This window comes from Sycon ciliatum, chromosome 1 (assembly GCF_964019385.1).
Source record: "Sycon ciliatum chromosome 1, ocSycCili1.1, whole genome shotgun sequence".
In the NCBI taxonomy this organism is placed as follows: Eukaryota; Metazoa; Porifera; class Calcarea; order Leucosolenida; family Sycettidae; genus Sycon; species Sycon ciliatum.
In genome coordinates, this window is record NC_088643.1 from 63,638,352 (window position 1) to 63,661,070 (window position 22,719).

The following is a 22,719-nucleotide window of genomic DNA, read 5'->3' on the forward strand; positions in this document are numbered from 1 at the left end:
TTGCTTGCTGCGCTTAGTCGCGTAGCTGGTCTTGTTGTTTTCTTTGCTTCGTTCGAGTTACTACTTTGTAGTTGCTGTTGCTCGACTTCGTTTTCTGATCTATTTTCTGCATTCAATGGTGGCCGTGATGGCTGTCGCTGCAATAGCAGCTTCAGCCACGACGGGCCTCTATCGGTTGCTCTGCCGCCATTTTGGATGCCATGTTTTACAGTAGACGTGTCTTTTCCTGGCTGAAGTGCTCGTGATTTTGTGTTGTTGTTCTTTTCTTGTTCTCTCTCCTTTTCCTACTTGCATTTTTCGTGATTCATACATTTCCACCAAGAGGCTGCCGTTTGCGCTGGTGTGTTGTGTTGGGTGAAGAGGGGTGATAGAGAGACTAGATAGCTCCAGTTCTCCCACAACTTTGTGGTGCCGAAACCCGGGATAGAGTCGGGGAAGTGTTTTCGGAGTACGAGTGTCGTAGTGATTTATTTATTTTGTGAGACGAGAGTTCTTACTGTGAGTTCCTACTGTGTGTTCCTACTGTGTGTTCGTGGAATACTTTTGGATGCCATGTTTTAGACGTGTCTTTTCCTGGCTGAAGTGCTCGTGATTTTGTGTTCTTGTTGTTCTTTTCTTGTTCTCTCTCCTTTTCCTACTTGCATTTTTCGTGATTCATACATTTCCACCAAGAGGCTGCCGTTTGCGCTGGTGTGTTGTGTTGGGTGAAGAGGGGTGATAGAGAGACTAGATAGCTCCAGTTCTCCCACAACTTTGTGGTGCCGAAACCCGGGATAGAGTCGGGAAAGTGTTTTCGGAGTACGAGTGTCGTAGTGATTTATTTATTTTGTGAGACGAGAGTTCTTACTGTGAGTTCCTACTGTGTGTTCCTACTGTGTGTTCGTGGAATACTCGAGTGAATCATGTCTACCAAGTATCTTGTCCAGCCGTTTTCTGGCAAGGATGGTGAAGACCTAGAGGAATTCTGGGCAAAGTTTTTAGTTTTGGCCACTGCCAAGGAATGGTCCGACGAAGATGCACGCATGCAACATCTACCTTTATATTTGCAGGGCGATGCATTTCGAGTGTTTGCTCGTATGGCAGAGAGTGACAAAAGCAAACAAGCAGATAAGAGGTCAAGAAAGTTTTAGTGAGTGCGTTCAGTGTGACGCCGTCCAGAGCGTATGATTTGTTCAAGCGCCGTTGTTTGCGTGTGGATGAAAGTGTCGACGCGTATGTGGCCGATTTGCGGCGTTATGCAGCGCTGTCGGGGCACAAACCGCGTTAACCATGGGTGGTACCGCCAGCAAGGATCCGATCGTGATCGAGCACTCGCTGGCCTACAGCCCGAATTTGGCCGCCAGCTGAGAATGTCGCTGGCTGGCCAAGAGCTGACGATACCTGCGTGTCTAGAGCGTGTGCGTGCGCTCAGAGCCAGTGAGACCGGCCGATGCTCGGTACACGACTCACGAGCAGGTTCAGCCAGAGCGTTTCTGTTAGTGCCAGTACCAGTAGTTACAGTGGAGGTGTACACCGACCTCGCAGTACTGTTGTCTGCTATAACTGTAATCAGCCTGGGCATGTCCAGCGTAACTGCCCAGAGTTCAAGAAGAAGCAGAAGCCCCGTTTCAGTGGACCAGTAGTGTGCCACTTTTGTGATCAGCCTGGTCATGCAAAGCCAGCGTGCCCTGAGAGAAGGAAGTGGCGAGAAGCCAAGGCAGCAGAACGTGTGGCGGCTGCTGGTACGTCGCATAGTAGCAGTGACAAGTGCCTGTGTGCGGTGTCCACTGAAGCTGCCCCCTTGCCGAGGATCTATGTGGACGTGGAGTCGGCCAAGCCGGATGACTGGTGCCGTGGAGAGGCCATGCTGGACACCGGGTCGGCTCGCACGCTAGTGTCGTCTGGCTTTATACGTGCGGCTAAGATGTGCAGCCAAGTGTCGGCGGTAAAGCAGGAGAAGCTCCTCGCCCTGGATGGCGAAGCCCTGCTGATTTCGGGATCAATTTCATTAACGATTCGTCGCCTGGATGGACCCGTAAATTTGCCGCCTACCCGTGTTGTTGCGTTTGTAGTTCCTGAGCTGTCGGTTATAAATGCTGACCTGTTGCTGGGATCTGACCTTGTCCGTGCCATCGGTGGCGTCAGGTTGCAGTACTCTGAGTCAGGTGATCTGCGGTCCGTGTTGTTTGGTTCGTCAACCGCCAGTGACCCTGAGCCTGTGTCGTCTGTCGTTAGTGATGCTCTGCAGTCGCCGGATCAGCACCCGTCTCGGCATGTTAGCGTGGTGTAAGACGGTGAGGACGTGACGCTATCTGTCGAGGATGGTCAGATAAAGTGGCTAGCAGCTGAGCAGTGTTGGCAGGCAGCATGGAGGTGGAAGGACGACAAGCCACCTACCGGACGCATCGGCAGCGGCATTGGGGAGTACCCCCGGAAACTTAGCGATGATCAGGAGAAGCTGTTCCAGCATGAAGTGGACTCCTGGATCGGTAACGGATGGCTCATCGAGCATGATGAAGAGGTACACGGAGCTCCTGCTGCCATTCTGCCATGGCTTGCGGTCAGCCAGGAGCACAAGCCTACTACACCTGTTAGGCCTTGCCTCGACTACCGTGCGCTGAACCGTGCCCTCGTGTCTCAGCCCGGTATGGATGCCTCTGTGTGTGGCGAGAAGTTGCGTGAGTGGCGTACGCACTATGCCAATGAGTATGGGATGTTGGATATTCGAAAGGCCTATCTGCAAGTCCGTATGTCACCTGAGTTGCTACGGTATCAGTGCGTGAAATGGAGGGGAAAGCTGTACGTGATGACCCGCATGGCTTTCGGGTTAAGCGTTGCACCGAAGTTCATGGACGTGATAGTCAAGTGGTGCACACGAGATCATGATGGTGTTGACAATTACGTTGACGATCTGTACGTCCCGAAACCGCAGACAAAGGCTGTTGCGGATACCCTCGAGCGCTATGGCCTGCGCACGAAGCCAGCTGAGCCCGCCAATTCCGCCCGAGTACTTGGACTTCAGCTGTTTACGGGCCAAGATGGTCAAACCCGTTGGAAGCGTCGAGACGGAGTGAGTCTCGAGTGTGGCAAGCTGACCAAGCGTGGTGTATTCTCGTGGTGCGGCCGACTGGTATCGCACTATCCCGTGTGCTCGTGGCTACGACCTGCCTGCAGCTTTCTGAAGCGCCTAGCATGTCGTGACGGTGGTGGTTGGGATGATAACGTCCCCAATGATGTGGTAACCTGTTGTGCCGAACTAGCAAGTCGCGTCCAAGATGAGGATCCGGCCACAGGCGTGTGGAATGCGTCAGTGAACGAGCAGCAGCTCACCGTGTGGTGCGATGCGTCTGATGTCGCATATGGCATTGTTGCCGAAGTTGGTGGTGAAGTCATGGAGGACAAGTCTTGGCTTCGCGATGCCGACGAGAAGAAACATATCAACATTGCAGAATTGGAAGCAGTGATCCGTGGGTTGTCGACGGCAGTCGAATGGAATGCCAGCAACATCCGTCTTGTCACTGATTCCAAGACCGTGTACGGCTGGGTGAAGTCGTGCCTGAACAATGAGCGGCGTGTCAAGGTGTCCGGTCTGAGCGAAGTGTTGGCTCGCCGACGACTAAACATCATCGACGACATTGTCGCGACCGCGAAGCTGTCCGTCACCATTGAGTGGGTACCGTCCCAGCAGAACAAGGCTGACAAGCTGACGCGTGTCCCAGATTTGTTCATCCGCTGCTGGAAGAAATCAGCCAAGCCAGATGTAGTTGCTGCCGTCTCTGCACCCCCGAAGATTGTGAGTGCTATTGTGTTGCAGGACATTCTTGATGCGCAGAAGTCTGATCCTGTTGTTGTTAGTGTGATTGAGTCTGTGCGTCATGGTCGTGAGATTTCCGACCCGGTATTTAAGAAATTGAAGTCTCAGTTGTCTGTATCTGATGATGGTTACTTGTATCGTAGTGTGAAGGTACCGCCGAATGATGTGCGTGTTGTACCAGTTGTGTCTCAGTCATTGCAGCAGCGAGTGGTGTGTCGTGCCCATGCTGTGAGCGGTCATTCCAGTTGGGAGACCACATGGAAGCTGTTGCGTGCGAGTTGTTATTTTGCAAATATGGCTGTTGTTTGTCAGTCGTTGATTCAGTCGTGTGATGTGTGTGCTGCTGCTAATTCGAAGCGTGGGCCTGTTGCTGAGCCAACACGTCCGGTTATTCCATCTGGTCCGTGGAATGTAGTACAGCTCGATACCCTTGAGTTGGGTCCGAATAGAAGCCACCGGTATCATTGTGTTCTTGTCTGTACCGATATGTTTACTAAGTGGGTCGAGGTTGTCCCATTGGTTCGCCATGATGGTCCGTCTCTAGCAGCTGCGTTTGTGGATGTATGTTCCCGCTGGGGTGCCCCAGCAGTTGTACGTTGTGACAATGGAACAGAATTTGTCAATCAGGTAGTTACGTCTTTGTATGATGCATTTGGTGTAGAGGTGCGACATGGCGCAGTGCGTCATCTGCAAAGTCAAGGTGGTGTAGAGCGTTTTAACCGGACTTTGCTGACTTTAATTCGCAAGATTGTGCACGAATCAGACGATTGGGTGTCTGCTTTGAATGTATCATTGTACTATTATCGTATTCGTCCCCACTCTGCGCTCGGTGTTTCCCCAAGTGAAGCTATGTGTGGCTGGGTCCCTCATGGCTTGATTGTGGACGATGAGCGTTGTGACATGTCCCCCAGTGCATGGGTTGATAGCTTGTGTAGTAAAGCGGCTGTTGTGCGAGACTACGTGGAAAGTGAGTTGTCCTCTGCTGATTTTGTTCAGCCTGTTGGGTGTGTGAACCCCTACAGTGTTGGTTCCACGGTGATGTTGCGGCAGGGAGATCGCCGCCAGAAGCGAACAGCGCCGTACGAGTCCGGATGGACAGTTGATAGTGTTGTTTCTCCATCAACTGTTGTAATTGTTCGAGACACTAATGGTCGACATTGGGTGAAGACTGTCAATATTGATCTAATTAAGCCGTCAAGTGTGAGTGTGCCTGAGTATGATGATGCATGTGCTTCAAGTACTAGTGATTCTGATTCTGATGTGCCAGCCCAACCACTTCAAGTTGGTGGTCATCGTCTTCGCAACCGTGCTGGTCTCGTTCCTCCTATTCGTTACCGTAGTTAACTGTTGACGTGATGTCACCAGGGGGAGGTGTGACAATATGACAATGTGTGTAGTGTGACGATACAATGTGTGAGTACTTAGACAAACATTACGATTATGTATTTGTTGTGGTGACATCTGTCATCAGTGTGTCATGCCTCTTACCTCATTGTAGCTTCATCCGTAGTCCGCTTCCATTGTCCTTGTTCTATATTCTATTCTATTTCTTCTAGTGCTAGTCGTTTCACTTCTCATCTTTCCTTGAAGTAGTATATTTGAATTGGTATATACAGAAGCCTTGCTTGGTAGTTTAACATGTTTTTCGATTTTGACAGCATGTTTAAATACAAGGCGAGGACGCGTAGTGCTCCTGACTACAACCATAAACCGGTTGGCAGAGTCCTACTACGGCGGCAACACGACGACTTCTACAACACAAAAAAAGAAAATTATAAAAATCCTACCAACCCGTAGAGTAACGAGGGTCCGAACCTGGGTTTTCCCAATACGGTTCAAATGGTCGCAAGACCGGGACTCTGCCAACCGGTTTATGGTTGTAGTCAGGAGCACTACGCGTCCTCGCCTTGTAACATGCTGTCAAAATCGAAAAATATATTTGAATTGTAATTGTTTTCCTGCAACGATCGCTCGTCGATCGTTGTGTTATTTATTTTGTGTCTTGACTTCATTATTTATTTCGCCAGCGCCTGCAAGGCTGCATGCGCATGCTAGATTCTGTGTTCACGCGTGACTAATGATGTCATCGCTACGCCTTTGCTTGCTGCGCGTAGTCGCGTAGCTGGTCTTGTTGTTTTCTTTGCTTCGTTCGAGTTGCTGTTGCTCGACTTCGTTTTCTGATCTATTTTCTGCATTCAATGGTGGCCGTGATGGCTGTCGCTGCAATAGCAGCTTCAGCCACGACGGGCCTCTATCGGTTGCTCTGCCGCTATTTTGGATGCCATGTTTTAGACGTGTCTTTTCCTGGCTGAAGTGCTCGTGATTTTGTGTTCTTGTTGTTCTTTTCTTGTTCTCTCTCCTTTTCCTACTTGCATTTTTCGTGATTCATACATTTCCACCAAGAGGCTGCCGTTTGCGCTGGTGTGTTGTGTTGGGTGAAGAGGGGTGATAGAGAGACTACAGTAAGATCGGGCGCCGAAGAACACCTCGCCGAAGAACACCCAGGCTGGAAAACCGGCAAAATCCAGCGGAGAGAGACACCTACTGAGTCTAATGACTGCCACTGTCAGTTCTCAAACAAAAACAATTTTTATCGAATTGAAAAATCTCACCTGTTAGTGTTGCTCACTAGCCACTAGTGACTAGAGTTGTTCGTCCACGAAATTTGCAATATGCCACTACGGTACCAGCAAGAGTAGGTGAGTTGGCATAGAACAACAGCTATGAAAAGCCATGTTCATCTCCTCTTCACTTTGGAAGGCAGTACAAGCACCCTTCATACCTCGACATTGCCTTGGAGTGGAAGCAAATTCACCATGAGTTTTCCAATTCGCTACAATCGATCTCGGGGTGATGATCGTGTCTTCTTCATCACCACTGCAGCCTGGACAGCCTTCGGGAAGACATGTGTCACTCTCCTGCTCAACAGATTCCTACATCTAGATTTGGTTACCGTCAGGGAACGAAACAGAGCTGCAAAACACCAAAGTAATTGTTTTCTTCCATTCAATTACACTGCTGAACATGCACAGCATGGTGACAGCTAAGCAGTACGCACGTCATCAAGGCCAATTTCCAAATATGGGAGGTGTTATTTATGAAATTTGACACGGTTCCTCTTCTCTGATCGGCTCGAGACATAGCTCATCGGAATCAGCAGGCCCGTAGCAGCCCCATTTTGGTTGGTCCGGCAGGATCCGACCTCGAAGCTCCCCCCCCCCCCCGCCCCCCCCCCCCCCCCGAGCCCAAAGTGTACATGATTGTACGTGTATGTACATGTAATTGTGACCATGCAGAGTAACTATAATAATAATATTCGCAGGATCCACGTTAACATCACTTGAATGTTCAGAAACACACACGCTATCCTTCGAGTGACGTAGGGCGAGAAAAGGAAGAAGGATGTTCTGCGTGAGTCAGGAAAAGGGCATCAGCATGTTATGTCTGTCCAAACAGAAATTCTTGAGGCCTTTGAAGCATAGCAACAGTATCTAAATGCATGTGATAAAAGAGCCAAAATGGACATTTGGGGGAGGAGAAAGGACATTGCAATGGAGGAATGGCAGGAGGTCATACAGTACAGGACACGTAGTTCTACATGTATGTACATGACATGGTATTGGCTATTACCAAGGGTTATAATTATTATACTCTTGCTATTACCATGCACTACCTCTACTTACCGGTATATACCTCACTTCTTCTGTGTATTTCACACATCATGGGTGGACATCCTGAGCTGCTCACATGTGTGAGCTCCTGCTTTTTTTTTTTTTTTTTTTTTTTTTTTTTTTTTTTTTTGGCTGAATATTGGTCCGGCAGCTGCCGGACCTGCCGGACCGCCTGCTACGGCCCTGATCAGTGCCCAATTCTCCTTCGGATAAGCCATACTTATTTTTGGCGTTCAGTTTCCCTTTAAAGCTGTGTGGACCCTGGCTAGTGTAGCGACCTGACTCACTGAGTATTACGTCATTCTACATACGCATGCGCAAGAAATAAAATCATTCTCTTTGGTCACAACTTCTTCGTTGTCCGGTTGGCCAAAGTAGCCGTCGTCTAGGGCCCGACGTAAAACCCTAAATTGGTGACCCCTGACGCTGCGCTCTTCGGAGTTTTGAGCATGCCATCCCTGAGCTCGGCCCGCCGCAGTTTCCTGCTCGCCTCAACTCTCGGGATCCCGTCAATCGCCGGCTGTTGACGTAAAACTTGAGCCTCACCATCACTGGATCCGCCTCGGAGCTGCTGTGGCCCCTGCCACCCTCCCCGGCCCACCTGGATACCCCGCTATCCTGCCACGGCATTGTCCAGTCGTCCGTATTCGTCCATATTCGTCCTGGCCTCAAGCTGGAACTTGGCCACCTCCACCCGTCGTACCAGCTCACTCACTGTGCACGCACGCAGGCACACGCCCGGCACCGGACCCCATGGAGCTGCGCTCTCCTCCATCTGTCCCCGCCTCACTCGGCATGCCTCGCATCAGTGCAGCGCTCCTGCTGGTATCCCGCCAAGCCTGCAACCTGCAGCTGCCTCTGACATGATAACACCCCTCTGTCACGCGTACATTTCTTCTTTTCTTTCTTTCCGCCTCTGACACGATAACACTCCTGTCATGCGTACGTTTCCTCTTTTCTTTCTTTCTGCCTCTGACATGCTCTCCACCTCTGTCACGTTAACACACCTCTGACATGTTAACCCGCCTCTGTCATGCATCTCTCTCATTTCCGCTTTCTGCACTGTTTTTGATTTTGTTTCGGCCTTTGTTGCCACGTCACAAACAAATTTCATACACGCAGCGCTCTCGCTTGTACATATGTATCATATTATATTTTTGCCTTTCCGCCTTGTACATGCTGCGCTTTCCTTTCTCTTCTCTTTCTTGTTTCTTGTTTATCGTGCTTCGCTCCTCCCGACCTCACCACTGGCGGGGGAGTACTGTAGCGACCTGACTCACTGAGTATAGGGCTTGAAAGTGCTACGTCACAGCATAGCAACAATTTCAAAAATTCAAAAACTGGATCCACTTGGATCCAGTTTTTGTATGGATCCAAGCACATTTCAAGCGGTCTTACCCACAGCATGGTGATGTAGCCAGTGAAACTGACTGATTTGGCTACTGGGGGCGGGGTTACAACTGGTGGCGAAATAAAAGTCACACCTGCATGCGACATGAGTGGGTTGCTATGCACCCACATACTTAGGCAATAGCAAAGTCAAACCTTAGTGGATCCAAAAATAGAAATCTGATGTCAACTTACTACTCCCTGGCCGTTTTGACGTCATCACTTTCAAGCCCTATTACGTCATTCTACATACGCATGCGCAAGAAATAAAATCATTCTCTTTGGTCACAACTTCTTCGTTGTCCGGTTGGCCAAAGTAGCCGTCGTCTAGGGCCCGACGTAAAACCCTAAACTAGCGCCAGACGTTACTGAAGTAACGTCTTCTGCATAGCTACGGGAATTAAAGCTGTGTGGACCCTGGCTAGCGCCAGACGTTACTTATTATTATTATTATTAGACACAATCTCATAGCATGTGACAAGCATAGCTAGTGCAGGGACAGAATCCCCTGAGACAAGGGCGTTGAGCCAGCCACGGCAATTGTAAGCTAGGAAAACAAAGCAAAAATAATATGAATTAAAGCAGAAAATGAATGGAAAATTACAAAGAAAAACGATTAACGGAAGTGAGCACTATCAAAATTCGTGCATCACCCAGGTATTCGAGAATGTTCTTCGATGATAATTATTGCGTCTAGTTCAGTTGTGATAGTAGATCTTTAAACTGACCAATAGAAGAACAAGTTTTCAGACCGTATGGTAATGATAACCAATGAGAGTAGCCGGAAAACAAAGGGGACTTTAGATACTGGGCTGACTTAACAAGAGGCAGGGTGAGCGCGTTACGGGTTGAGCTTGTCGAAAACCAATAATTGTTGTACTTCATCATGTGTGAAGGGGTTTTATGAAGAAATATCTTATGAACCAGTGTACAGAGATGGTGCTTATGACGAACGGAGAGAGGAGAAGTGTGTGCAAGTCGATAAAGGGCATCCGAAGGAAAACATCGATCCTTGTTGTAAAGAATTTTAAGTATAAATCTATGGTGGACTTCTAATTGGCTCAGAGTTGTGTCAGAAAGGCCACACCAAGCGGTATCGCAATAGTCGAATATAGGGAGAATATACTGAAGTAACGTCTTCTGCATAGCTACGGGAATAAAAATAAATTATCGTGTCCGTTCCCGAAGGGAACTCACGACGGCCGCTAAGACCCGTTAAACCCTAGCGGCAGATGCAGCGCCTAACGGTGGGGGTGAGTGGATATCGGGTAAGCCTCACAACCACTGGCACAAGTGCTGAGAACGACCCCATTAGCTGCATCCATGTACCCCTTGTGCCTGGCCACTAGCCCATTCCCAAAAAGGGCCAAAAAGGCGAGCACCTTTGGCTTTGGGCCAAAGGTGCTCGCCCTTTTTGGCCCTTTTGGAAAAGCCCGTTTTTCGCCCTTTATTGCGTTTTTGGTGAATATCGCCCTTTTTGAACTTTTTTAGCTGAAAAAGTGCTAAAATCTGTTTGCTCAGATCATCCATGCGATCACAGTTTCCGAGTGCTCGATTGATGGGCCTTGGCACGCCGCTTTTTTTTTGGGGGGGGGGGGAGGGGGTAGGCCTTGGCGGATAATGCTCGAAAAGGTGGCAGATTCTGCTTTTTTGCACCGAAATTGGCAGAACCATACAAACCTTATGGCGGGCAATTCCTCGAATTCTGCTCCATTTCTTTATCCACATACCAAACATGCATGAAACTTACCAGAAAAAGTACCGAATTCTGCCAATTTTTCTGCCGGCATTATCCGCCAAGGCCTAGGGGGGGGGGGGGGCAGCAAGTTGGTGAAGCTTGTACCTGGTGTACACAATGCTGTAACAAGTGGGTTTTTTGAACTTTACTTCCTGTTTTTGCCTTTCGTGGACCCATAAATGGAAAAGTGCGTAGTCAATTCTCAGCTTGGGTTAATTTTTATTTTTTATTTTATTCTAAGCAATACATGGCTGGGGTAGCCAATGACCACTTTGCGTGGCGATTGCAGGGTTTTATAGCCAACCGTATATCTGAACATGTATCATGGCTATGCTTCACTGAAAAAGAGCTCTTTTTGCCTGTTTTCACTGAAAAAAGAGCACTTTTTCAGCATATTTTGAGGGACGCGAAAAGCACTAAGTGCGAAGAAGAGCACCTTTGGGAAAGGGCGACTGGCCACAAGTTCCCAGTTGACTGTGGTTAGCAACACGGCTGGAAAAACCGCTCCCAGGCAGGACTTGAACCAGGTACCTCTCGTATCTCAATCATGGTCTTTGACCAACCCACTGTGCCTGCCTGGGGAACAAACAAAAGCATATCCTAGTTTTAAAACTCGTATCTATATTATTTGAAACTCGGATGTTGAGCCATAAATAAATGTGGAAGAGAAAAAGACATATGGATACGAGTTAAGAGTAACTCTCCATCACTGTAACATGATACTATATACAGTCAGAAAGTGCAATAACTAGGCACAAAACTGACAGAGTACTGAAACATTCGACGTCCTGACACCTAGCTTTAACACATCTCCGTAGCGCTAACCGACAGCCTTCCAACTTGGAAGGTTCAAGGTTATGGAAAAGACCAAAGAGGGGAAGGCAAGCGCAACGAAAACGAGCAAAAGCCACAGTCCCAACGGAACAAAGAATGTCGATTGTTACTGGACGATGACGAGACCAGTACGATATTTGACAAAGCGGTCTAACTACAATTCGAAGCAGCAAAGCAGCACACCACCCAACTTGGGTGGGTCATAAATATCAAAGATAAGTAAAGAAAGGGAAGCTTTGCGAAAACGAATTGTACAAGCCGAAAGCCAAACTCCTACAGTACTCCTCATGCATGACATTGTGATGGACTAGTTGACTACAAAACAAGTTGTTTCACACGACGTACGTTTCGCCGTATGGTTCGTGACGGCTCATCAGGTGTGCAATTTGAAACTCGGATGTTGAGCCATAAATAAATGTGGAAGAGAAAAAGACATATGGATACGAGTTAAGAGTAACTCTCCATCACTGTAACATGATACTATATACAGTCAGAAAGTGCAATAACTGGTGTCAGGACGTCGAATGTTTCAGTACTCTGTCAGTTTTGTGCCTAGTTATTGCACTTTCTGACTGTATATAGTATCATGTTACAGTGATGGAGAGTTACTCTTAACTCGTATCCATATGTCTTTTTCTCTTCCACATCTATATTATTATTATTAATTCAACATCTCCTGGCTCGTGAGAAGACTGCCAATATATATGAGAAGTCGGGTGGTAGCCAACCACGGCGAACTGAATAATAAGGAGAGAAACAAAGAGAGTACTGCAAGGGGAGGTATGACGAAAATGGTGAGATTATTTAGGACGAAGAAGCTGAAGCTTGACTCCTTTTTAATGTCTGTGCATGCTTTATTAAGGCTAGTTGGCAGGGAAGACCAGAGAGTGTACGCAGAGAAGATAGCAGATTTCAGAAACAAGAGGTATTTGCACGGGGTAATGAGAAGGAATGACGTGTTGATCTGGTGGACACAAACCAGTTATACTTAGCAAAGTGTTTGGGAGCCAGGTCTAATAAGATCATGTTTTTTTTTCAATTCTGTGTTGAGAGACAGTTTGAGAATTTCGAGCTCCGATGGAGAGGCCTGTGGCACACTTCCCCTGCGACCGGAAGACGCCTCATCTTGTTATCGCGAAAGCGCTAGTCCTTGCTGGATACTCCCTGAAAGAAGTACTGCAAATTGACCTCCCTGGAAGACCTGGCACTTGTGTCCTCACCCTCAGCAATGCTCCCCTGCGTGACGAGCTGGTTGAAACTGACGTGGTCCTCGACGGCAACACGGTGATTGTGCTACCGGGAGACGGCTCTGTTGCCGCTGTACCAGTGTATGTTTATGGCTGCGAGCCTACTCTGCATGACGGGCACATCTGCTCTGTCCTTGGGGAATTTGGCAGCTTAGTTGGTGAGGTGCAAAGAGAATCCATTTCTCATGATGGCGTAAAGATTCTCACTGGGGTCCGCCGAGTGAGTATGGTTTTGAAAAACCCCGTACCGTGCAGAATACGCATGGGAACCGGTAGTAAGAAGTATCGTACATACCACCACGGACAGCCCCAGACATGTTTCAAGTGCATGGCCAGGGGATGGCACTGCTGAAACGGTGCATGTGTTTGGAGTTCCGGAGGACATGGCGCTGTCGGCCGTTGCGTCTTCACTGAGTCGTTTTGGGACACTCTTGGGGCCCGCGAAAAACGAGAAAAAGACGGTTGAGGGCTGCACCTTCAGTACAGGTATCGTATACTACACCATGGTACCCACAATCGCTGTCCCCAGCTCCATCACCGTAGGCCGGTACAAACTGCGAGTTTGGCACAAAGGGCAGACCCCCACGTGCTGGAAATGTAGCACCCCCGGCCACGTGGCGAGGGATTGCAGGGCGATCTCGCAGCAGGGCACCAAGCCCAGTCCGGGAGCTGCAACGTCAACAAGCGAGCTTGCACCACCCCAAGAACCACTTGGGCAGGGGCAGGAAAACCAAGAAGTGGCAGCGCTACCAACACCAGCAAAACAGCAACAAGAAGGCAGTGTGAACAAGGAGGCACAGGATCATGTCCCTGATGCACCACAACCGTGGACGTACGCCAATGCATTGGGAGTTCACACTCCCTGCACGAGTGCTCGAACCGAGGCGACTGCCCCCACATCTTCATCCACACCCGCGTTCCCGATGAGTAGAGGCAAAGCTGGTCACCCATCACCCGATGACCAAGGCTTCAAGCTGGCTCGTGGGAAACACACGTTCCCAGCGCGTGTTATTACTCCGGCTACAAAGCAGGGAGTCCAGGTGACTGAGAGTGAGGAGAGCAAAGCCATTCGTCAACTCGTCACAAGGCTTCGGATGAGTATGCCACAGCGAAAGCTCGGGAGCAGGCGAAGGGACAGCTTGTAAGTTGTTAGAGGTTGCGCGCCTTGCATTGTTTGTCTCATTGGCTTAACTTTATTCCGCATTTGTCTGTATCTATCTGCATCAACATCTAGCCCCTACTATGACTCTCCCTCTCAATCCTCATGCACCACCTTTTATACCCCATGCATCTACGCCGACTCAGTCTGGCATAAAAATAGCCACACTCAATGCATGTAGCTTAAGATACAAACTGCCAGAGATTGCCAGCCTCATCCGCACGCGTCAGTACGACATCTTGGGTCTATCAGAGACATGGCTAGATCCCGAAATCACAGACGGAGAGCTCAGTATTGACGGGTACAATCTGATTCGAAAAGACCGCACTCAACGCTTGGGTGGCGGAGTCTGCTTCTACTACCGTCAAGATCTCCCAGTTCGATCCCGCCCAGATCTGCATTCTGAATCTACAGAAACAGTCTGGGTAGAAATAAACGGAAAACCAGGTCGGCACCTGGTTGGTTGCGTGTACCGGCCACCGGGGGAGCCAGTGTCTTACTGGGCAGATTTGGAAGCAGATATTGTACGAGCAGCTGTGCAGTCTTCTTCCGTGACCCTAGTTGGAGACTTTAATGTCAATATGGACCCAGCCCATCCGGCACCCCAGCACAAACACCTCACCGACCTCTGTGCTGCGTTTGGCCTCCAGAACATCGTCATGCAGCCGACCCGTGAAACTCCACAGTGTCCTGAAGGCACGATGATCGATCTCATATTGACCAACCCGGCGCTAGTGTCCCTAGCAACGGTTGTGCCCACTGATATTAGTGACCACAGCGCTGTGGAAGCCTTTATTCAGCTTGCCAATGACGTTCCACCCGCGTCATCCACGACGTCGCGGCTGACCAGGAATATACGTGGCGTTGACATTAACTCTTTTCGGCAAGATATCCTTGAGGCTTCTCTACATGATTTTTCGGATCACAATGATGTAAATCACATGTGGAAAGAGTGGCACACTAAGTTCCTGTACGTTTTGGACAAGCATGCCCCGCTGCACAACTCTAAGCCTTCCCGGAGGGCGATACCTCCCTGGTCTGACAGAGAGCTGCACCAGCTCGAACAGCGTAAACGGCGGCTGCACAGTCGTTGGCGGAAGGATAGGACAAACGGCACACTGTATGCAGAGTTTAAACAAGCACGTAGCACTGCTCGGAACGCGTATCGGCGCAAGCGAAACGAGTACTTCTCCCGTCAGTGCGAAGAAAATGTGGCCAACCCTAGGAAGTCTTGGGCCATTCTAAATGCAGTCACTGGGCGTTCACGTCGCCGCCAAGATCCTAGTTGTAGCATCAGCGAGGTGGCCGACACGTTCCACTCCATTGTCACCGATCCCAACCGTCCTGAACAACTCTGTACCCCGCACGGTCCCGCTGGACCCGTCTCCTTAACCGAACTTGATCCTGTGACTCCTGCTGACGTCCGACGTCTCCTTGAGAAGTTGGATGCGCGGAAAGCCACAGGTAGTGACGGCATACCGGGCTCTCTGCTACAGCAGTGTGCTGACTTGCTTTCATATTCTCTTGCTGTGCTGTTCTGCACCTCGCTGAGGACTGGAACGATTCCATCCGCATTTAAATTGGCGTCTGTCGTGCCACTGTACAAGGCCGGTGACCCATCAGTCCCCACCAACTATAGACCTGTATCCCTTCTCCCAATAGTGTCCAAGTTGCTGGAGAGGGTAGTGCAACACCAGTTAGTTCGTCATTTGGACTTGACCCAGGCATTACCCGAAACACAATTTGCCTTCCGCAAGAAATGTTCCACGGAAGACGCCCTCTGTGTGCTGACTGATAATCTGCAGAAGGCGAGAGACAGTGGCAAGACCACAGGGCTGTGCCTATTAGACATGTCGAAGGCTTTTGATAAAGTGCACCACGACAAGTTAATTCAAGACCTCCTTGCGGTTGGAATTTCTGGAAAAGCCCTTAGTTGGTTCGTCGACTACTTGTCCGGCCGCAAGCAGCAGATCCTCATCTCGCCTTCAACCAGCCCTGCTCTGGCTTGCACCTGCGGAGTGCCCCAAGGCTCTGTTCTCGGCCCTGTCCTCTTCAGTATATACACGCGCGATGTTCCTTTGGTTTCCTGGCCTGTGCCAAGTGTACAATTTGCAGATGACATAGCCCTGTACGACTCCCAGGCCTCAGCGGCGGAAGCGTCCAGAACCCTCACCACAGCGGCAACTGCTCTGGCCGGTTGGCTGAAGTCCCGAGGCCTCATCTTGAACGCCACCAAGAGCCAGGTTCTGAATATCTCTCCCCAGCAGCATGTACAGGAAGTAACAGTCAAAAGCGGCGACTGTCTCCTCCCCTCAGCGTCTTCTGCGCGCTACCTCGGCGTTCACCTTGACAATCGCCTAGATTGGGACACCCATGTAAACTATGTGGTCACCAAGGTTGCCAAGAAAATTGGCGCCTTGTGGCGGGCACGCCGAAGCCTATCAAGACGCTCTCGTCAGGTGTATGTGAAGGCGGTCATAATGCCCGACCTGCTTTATGGCTCCTGCTGTTTCTCAGCCGCAATGCGAGAGGGTCAACTGAAACGACTGCAAACCACGCAAAACAGAGCCATCCGCTGTATAGATGGCAACCCGCCCCGGACAGCCATGCAGCCGCTGCTCACTGCTCACTCCCTGTACCGTGTCAGCGAGCTCTACAGGCAGAAAATATTGATCACCATCTGGCGGTGCATCCACGCCCGCACCAGCCCTGTGCTCGCCCAGCTTCTGACCCCAGCACAAGGCACCCCTACCCGCCATCAGCAGTCAAATGGCCTACTAAGCCAGGCAAACCGTAGCCGCCGCGGTCAGCGGAGATTTTCTGTTGCTGGTGCTCTGCTGTGGAACGCTCTCCCTGGTGAGGTCCGCACAATTACCCGGCTACCTGAGTTTAAGCATGCATGTGTACCATACACCTGTAGGGAGTAGTTGGAGTTGCTGCTGATCGCTCTGCTCTCCCTCCCCGTGCAGTTCAGTAACCCGCACGTAGTATCACAGATACATCGTATTCTCTCTCTCCCCCCGTTTACCCGCAGTTATTAGTATCCTATTCTCTTACTATGTGCTTCCATAGCTTTTACTATGTTCTTCCATAGCCACTTCTAGGCTAAGCCTTCGCCGTCATTTTATTGGGTCGTCATCCCGTTTGAATGTGCGAAGTGAAATAAAAACCAACCAACCATGGCCAAGGACCATGTGGCACGGGACTGTCCCCGCACCAAGGTCATCATGGTCTCTGGAAACCGTACATATGCCTCCGCTGTTGATGAGCGGCATCACAGGCACCCTGACCCCAACAGCGCGGAACAAGCGACAGGCGATGAGTCTCTGCCCCAGGAAAGCCGGTCCGTGCAAGATGAACAACAATCATCTGTGGACTCAGCCAATCCTCCACAAGGGCTGCAGCAACAGCAGCAGGCCTCTACACCTGTTGCTCCATCGCTGCCACCACCATCCCGAGGTAAAGCCGCCCACTCCTCTCCAGATGAAGAAGGTTTTACCCTAGCATCGGGAAAGCACACCTTCGCACCCCATGTCCTGACCCCCACCCAGCTGACCCCCGAGCAGCAGCCAGCATTCAATGTCGACATACAACAGCAATGGGCAAAGCAGGCCAGCGCGAAAGAGATGGCCGATGTTGCCAAACTAGTAGCCGCAAGTCATCGACGACACGTACGAGTAGGAGCAAGGCATCAACGGCACTTGAGCAAGTAAGCATCCTAGTAATAGTGGTCAGGAACATTTTTGCGCATATCAATTTGTATTCTACTACTGTGCTGATTCTGCCGACCCTCTTACAAATGGCGTCTCTCAATCCCCTAGCACCCAGCTTTTTCCCCTCTCAGTCAAATCTAACCAGGCCTACCAGTATATGTCCTACTCACGATGCAGAACCCCTCCCTGCCCTTCTTGCTGATGTGACATCTAGCCATCCACCCTACACGCCCATAACACATTCATTCCACCTTAGGATAGGCCAACTCAACTGCCAAAGCGCCACTCATAAGATCCCAGCCATTGAGTCGCTACTACACACTTCGTCCCTTGACCTCCTATTCCTCTGTGAGACGTGGTTCTACCAATCACTGCCGGATGCAGCCATCTCAATTCCCGGATACAGCCTCATGCGTAAAGATAGAGACGGTGCCCGACACTCCGCGATAGGCGGAGGACTTGCTGTTTATATTCGACAATCGCTTATGTGCCATTTCCAACGGCGGACCGACCTTGAATGCAAACTGGAGCACATTTGCGTGGAATTTATAGAATCGCAGAACAGTCGAAAGAATACATTCCACATGTTTTACAGGCTCCCTCACCGATCATCAGCAGAAAAACACGACTTTTTTGTGTCCTTCCAGTCCACCATTGCCAACGCACTGTCAGCCTCAGGCACGACAGTCATTCTCGGTGATTTCAATGCCAAACTCCGACAGTGGAACGCAACAGATGTTGATACGGCAGAGGGCAAACAGCTAGCAGGATTGTTAGACGACCTTGCACTACAGCAAATTGTCCGAAACACCGCAACGCGATACTCAGCTACGGGTAGCCAGTCATCACTTCTCGACCTGGTTATCACAGACGCAGAGCATCGTATCTCCGACCTTGAAGTCCTAGATCCGCTATCAGACCACTGTCCCATAATCTTTAAATATCTCTCAGGAAAGCACACCCCAAAGCACCCGCCGCCCCGCTTTGTACCAGACTACGCGAACACTGACTTTCAATCTCTACGACAGAAACTTTCATCTCTTCCACTCCGGGAGTGTATGCTCGGTGCTTCCACCATCGAGAGTGCGTGGTGGGCATGGGAGTCATGCATCACACAAGCCATTGCCAGCTGCTTAGCGTACAGACGAGTTTCATCTCGAAGACAGCAAACCAAGCCTTGGTTCACCCCGCATCTGCATCACCTTCATCGCCAGAAGCAGCGCCTTTTCCGTGCCGCCAAGCGCCACCAAATAGTAGCATACTGGTTAACCTACAAGGCCCAGAGGAATGCATTATCAGAACCAGTTAAGAAATGCCAAGACCCTGTACTTCAAGCGCCTCAGTGAGAATATTCACGATGAGCAAGATGCCCACCTTTGGTGGAAGAAAGCCAAGACACTTTCCAACATCTCCTGTAAGAAAGATAAAGTTCCTGACCTAACGTGTGAGGGCTACACGGCACAGAGCGAACCAGAGAAAGCAGAAATGCTCGCGAAGGTATTTGAGCGCCAGTGCACTCCTGCTCACGGTACAGGTCCAATACCAGCACCAGCCGACGACTGTCCGAATGAATTATTCTCTCTGCCAGTCTTGGCCGAATCCTCAGTGTACCGGGTGCTCCGAAGGCTCCCGCAGCATAAGGCAACAGGCGGGAACATCTCGAACAGGATCCTCCGAGAGATCGCACCATGTATAACGTCCTCTGTTACCAACCTGTTTAACGCTAGCCTCACCTTAGGTGAGTTTCCTAGTGCCTGGAAGCTGGGAACAGTAATCCCCATATTTAAAAATAAAGGTAACCCGTGTGATCCCTCCAACTACCGCCCTATAACCCTACTCCCAGCTATTGCGAAAGCACTAGACAAGATTGTCGCCACCAAATTCGGTCACTATCTCGAGGTCAACAACATCATTGTCCCGGAACAGTTCGGCTTTGTCCGTGATCGCTCCACAGTTGACCAGCTGATACAGCTCACTACTAAGATCGCCTCGACCATGGATAAACGCATCCCTTACGATGCTGCATTTCTCGATTTTGCGAAGGCCTTCGATAAAGTGCCGCATGACGTGCTTCTCCAGCAACTCGGGACTATCTGCGATGCTCCGGCTACGAGTTGGTTTAAAAGAACTACCTCGATACGCGTACATTCAGCGTCCGCGTCCAACACCATCTGTGCTCCCCACGTCCCGTCAAGTCTGGAGTACCTCAGGGTTCCCACCGGCCTCGGGCCATTGCTTTTCCTGGTACATATCAACAGCCTACCCAGTGCCTCGAAACGCAACCAGCACGCTGATGTTTACCTGTTCGCGGATGACACCGCCGTCGGCCAAGCACGAACCAAAGGTACCAGCCCAATGGAGACTGCCCTGCAGGACACATTTGCCTGGGCCGACCGAGTAGGCGGAACCTTCAACCCATCGAAAACCGTTGTTATCTCATTCGCTGAGGAAGGAGCTGCAGAGACCATCCGCGGTATCCAGCCGTCAACCAGTCACCGTCACCTGTGAGTGTTGTTGAGTGAAACACTTAGCTTCCAGGAGCATATTTAACAGACAATAAGCAAGTTTAGACAGCGCTGCGTTCTTCTGTGCCATATGGCTGACCGTTTAACAGGAGACATCGTCAGGAAGCTGTACCTTACGTATATATGTCCGCCCCACAGCAGAATACACCGCCCCAGTATGGGAGTCCTCCCTCTCTGCTGCACAGCGGCTCACCCTTGAACGGCTGCAAGCCAGAGTAGCTCGCACAGTCATGCGGCTTGAGAGATGCCCTTGCCCATCAGACGAGCCCAAGTCATCATTGTAGTGTTTTAGTCCGTGACTCACAACACCCAAAACAAAGCACATCCGTAGTTCACTTGTCCAGTACGCAACTGGTTGAATATTACAGAGTAGAGCAATATAAAAAAGAAGATAATGGAGGTAGTCCAAACACACGAGATAACTAGCATGCATGAATGGATAAATGCCAAGTGCGGTCATTCGACACTTCCATAAGGTCTAGCATTACCAACAATAGTCTGGCCCTCAGGTGATTCACAATGTCTGTGGTTACAAACACCACAGTCCTCCCTTCTAAAATGGAACATACTTCTGGGACTAGAGTAAAGATCGTAAACGTCAAGATGAAGATTGAGACAGAGAAACATGAGCATACAGTGATGTGTAGTTCTGACATGATCAACATGACCGGGACTGTTTCTACTTTCTACAGGCCCAAGCGAGACACTTGCTTGCGTGTCCGCAGCGATCGGCGTAGAGTCGGAGTCGGTGAGGCGTCAGTTGTGTCGTTGGTAGCGTCAGCCTCGTGCTGTTGTGGCACTACAGCCGGCTCAGGCTCGGGTGCTTCTGCTGCGGTCGGGTGCTGCACTGGAGGGAGACATGGTGCAGCCCCAGATTGTGTCGGCTCATCCACTATGAAGGACGGGTGTCCCGCACGTAGCTGATCCAGGTGTCGCTTCCACTGTGCGCCTTGGCTGGTGACAATCATGTACGTACGAGACCCAAGCTTCTCGAGTATGGTCGCTGGGATCCATCCGGGATGGTTGACGTTCCGGTAATCCCGTGCTAGAACGGCGCCTCCAACCTCGAAGGATCGTGCCTTGCCAGCAGGCTCTTCGGTGGGCGTCTTGGCGTTCTGTTGTGCCGTCGACGGTCGCAAAAAATCCAGACGTGATCGTAGCTGACGGCCTAGGAACAGCTTCGCAGGCGTTGCGTTTGTAGCCGGATGGACTCCTCGGCGGTAGCTCATCAAGAACCGGTCAGCAGCAATATGTGCAGGCGTTGACTGTGGTACTGCCTGGATTGCCCGTTTAAAGGTCTGGACGAACCTTTCAGCTTGGCCGTTCGTCGCTGGATGATACGGCGCTGAGCGTCTGTGAGCGATGCCGTTCGAGGCGAGGAACTCGGCAAACTCTGCAGACGCAAATTGTGGACCATTGTCGCTGACGATAAGGTCTGGGCAACCATATCTGGCGAATACTGTCCTCAGACTCGCGATGGTAGCCAAAGACGTTGTGGAAGGCATCGGAATGACTTCGGGCCATTCTGAATAGGCATCGACAATGACGAGCCACATCGTTTGCCGCAATGGACCAAGGTAATCTACGTGGACGCGCTGCCACGCGCGGTCTGGCATGCTCCATCGGTGCACTGGTGCTGCAGCAGGTTCGCTCTGGACACTTTGGCATCCGAGGCATGCTTTGACTGCGTCTGCTATGTCGCCGTCCAAGCCCGGCCACCAGAGGATGCTTCTCGCCAATGCCTTCATTCGTACCATTCCTGGATGGCCTTCATGAAGCTCTGTCAGTACAGCTTTCCGGTGGTCCGGCGGAATGATGACGCGATTGCCCCATAGCAAGCACTCGTTGCTAACGCTGAGCTCGTTGCGGCGTTGGAAGTACTGCTGTAGCTCTGCTCTTGGGCACGACTTCGGCCAACCTTGTTGCACATAGCGGTGGACCTCACGCAATAGCGGGTCGCTGGCTGTTGCCTCCTTGATCTGCTCCGCCGTTACTGGGAGTGGTTCGCATTGGTCCATGTAGAACATGTTGACCGCTTCCTCTGCCGTATCTGGAACTGGAGGATTTCCTACCGGCAGGCGTGACAATCCGTCGGCGTTGCAATGCTTGTCTGTTTGGCGGTACATGATCGTGTAGTCATGTCCGGCCAGGAACATCGCATAGCGTTGAAGACGTGCTACGGTCATAGCAGGCAGGCCTTTCCTCGGGTGGAAGATTGATACCAACGGCTGGTGGTCCATGGGCAGCTCAAAATGCCGGCCGTACAGGTAGTTGTGGAAGCGTTTCACACTCCACACTATTGCGAGCGCTTCACGGTCGATCTGCGAGTATGCCTGTTCCGCATTCGAGAGCTTTCGAGAGGCATATGCGATCGGTCGCTCTTCTCCAGATGGCAGGATGTGTGACAAGACCGCTCCAACCCCGTATGGTGACGCATCACTTGCGAGACGAACGGGCAGTGTCGGGTCATAGTGTGTGAGCACCTGTTGGGATGACAGCACCTGCTTGACCTCTTGGAAGGCTTGTCGGCACTCATCTGTCCATTCGAACGCCGCTCCTTTTTGCAGCAGCGCTGTTAGTGGACTCAGGATAGTTGACATCTTCGGAATGAAGCGTTGATAGTAGGTGATGAGCCCCAGAAAACTGTGTA

General features: G+C 50.6%; 2 protein-coding genes across 2 annotated transcripts; one reads left to right on the forward strand and one right to left on the reverse strand.

Annotated features, from left to right (window-relative positions):
- The first annotated feature begins 1,349 nt into the window (after positions 1-1,349).
- Positions 1,350-5,137, forward strand: LOC135806249 (uncharacterized). Its single transcript, XM_065320413.1, has 4 exons — positions 1,350-1,436; positions 1,553-2,254; positions 2,309-4,021; positions 4,292-5,137. Exons 1-4 carry the CDS (start codon positions 1,350-1,352, stop codon positions 5,135-5,137), a joined length of 3,348 nt encoding a protein of 1,115 aa, XP_065176485.1.
- A 15,618-nt stretch (positions 5,138-20,755) lies between these two features.
- Positions 20,756-22,669, reverse strand: LOC135806268 (uncharacterized protein K02A2.6-like). Its single transcript, XM_065320433.1, has one exon. It carries the CDS (start codon positions 22,667-22,669, stop codon positions 20,756-20,758), a length of 1,914 nt encoding a protein of 637 aa, XP_065176505.1.
- Positions 22,670-22,719: the final 50 nt, after the last annotated feature.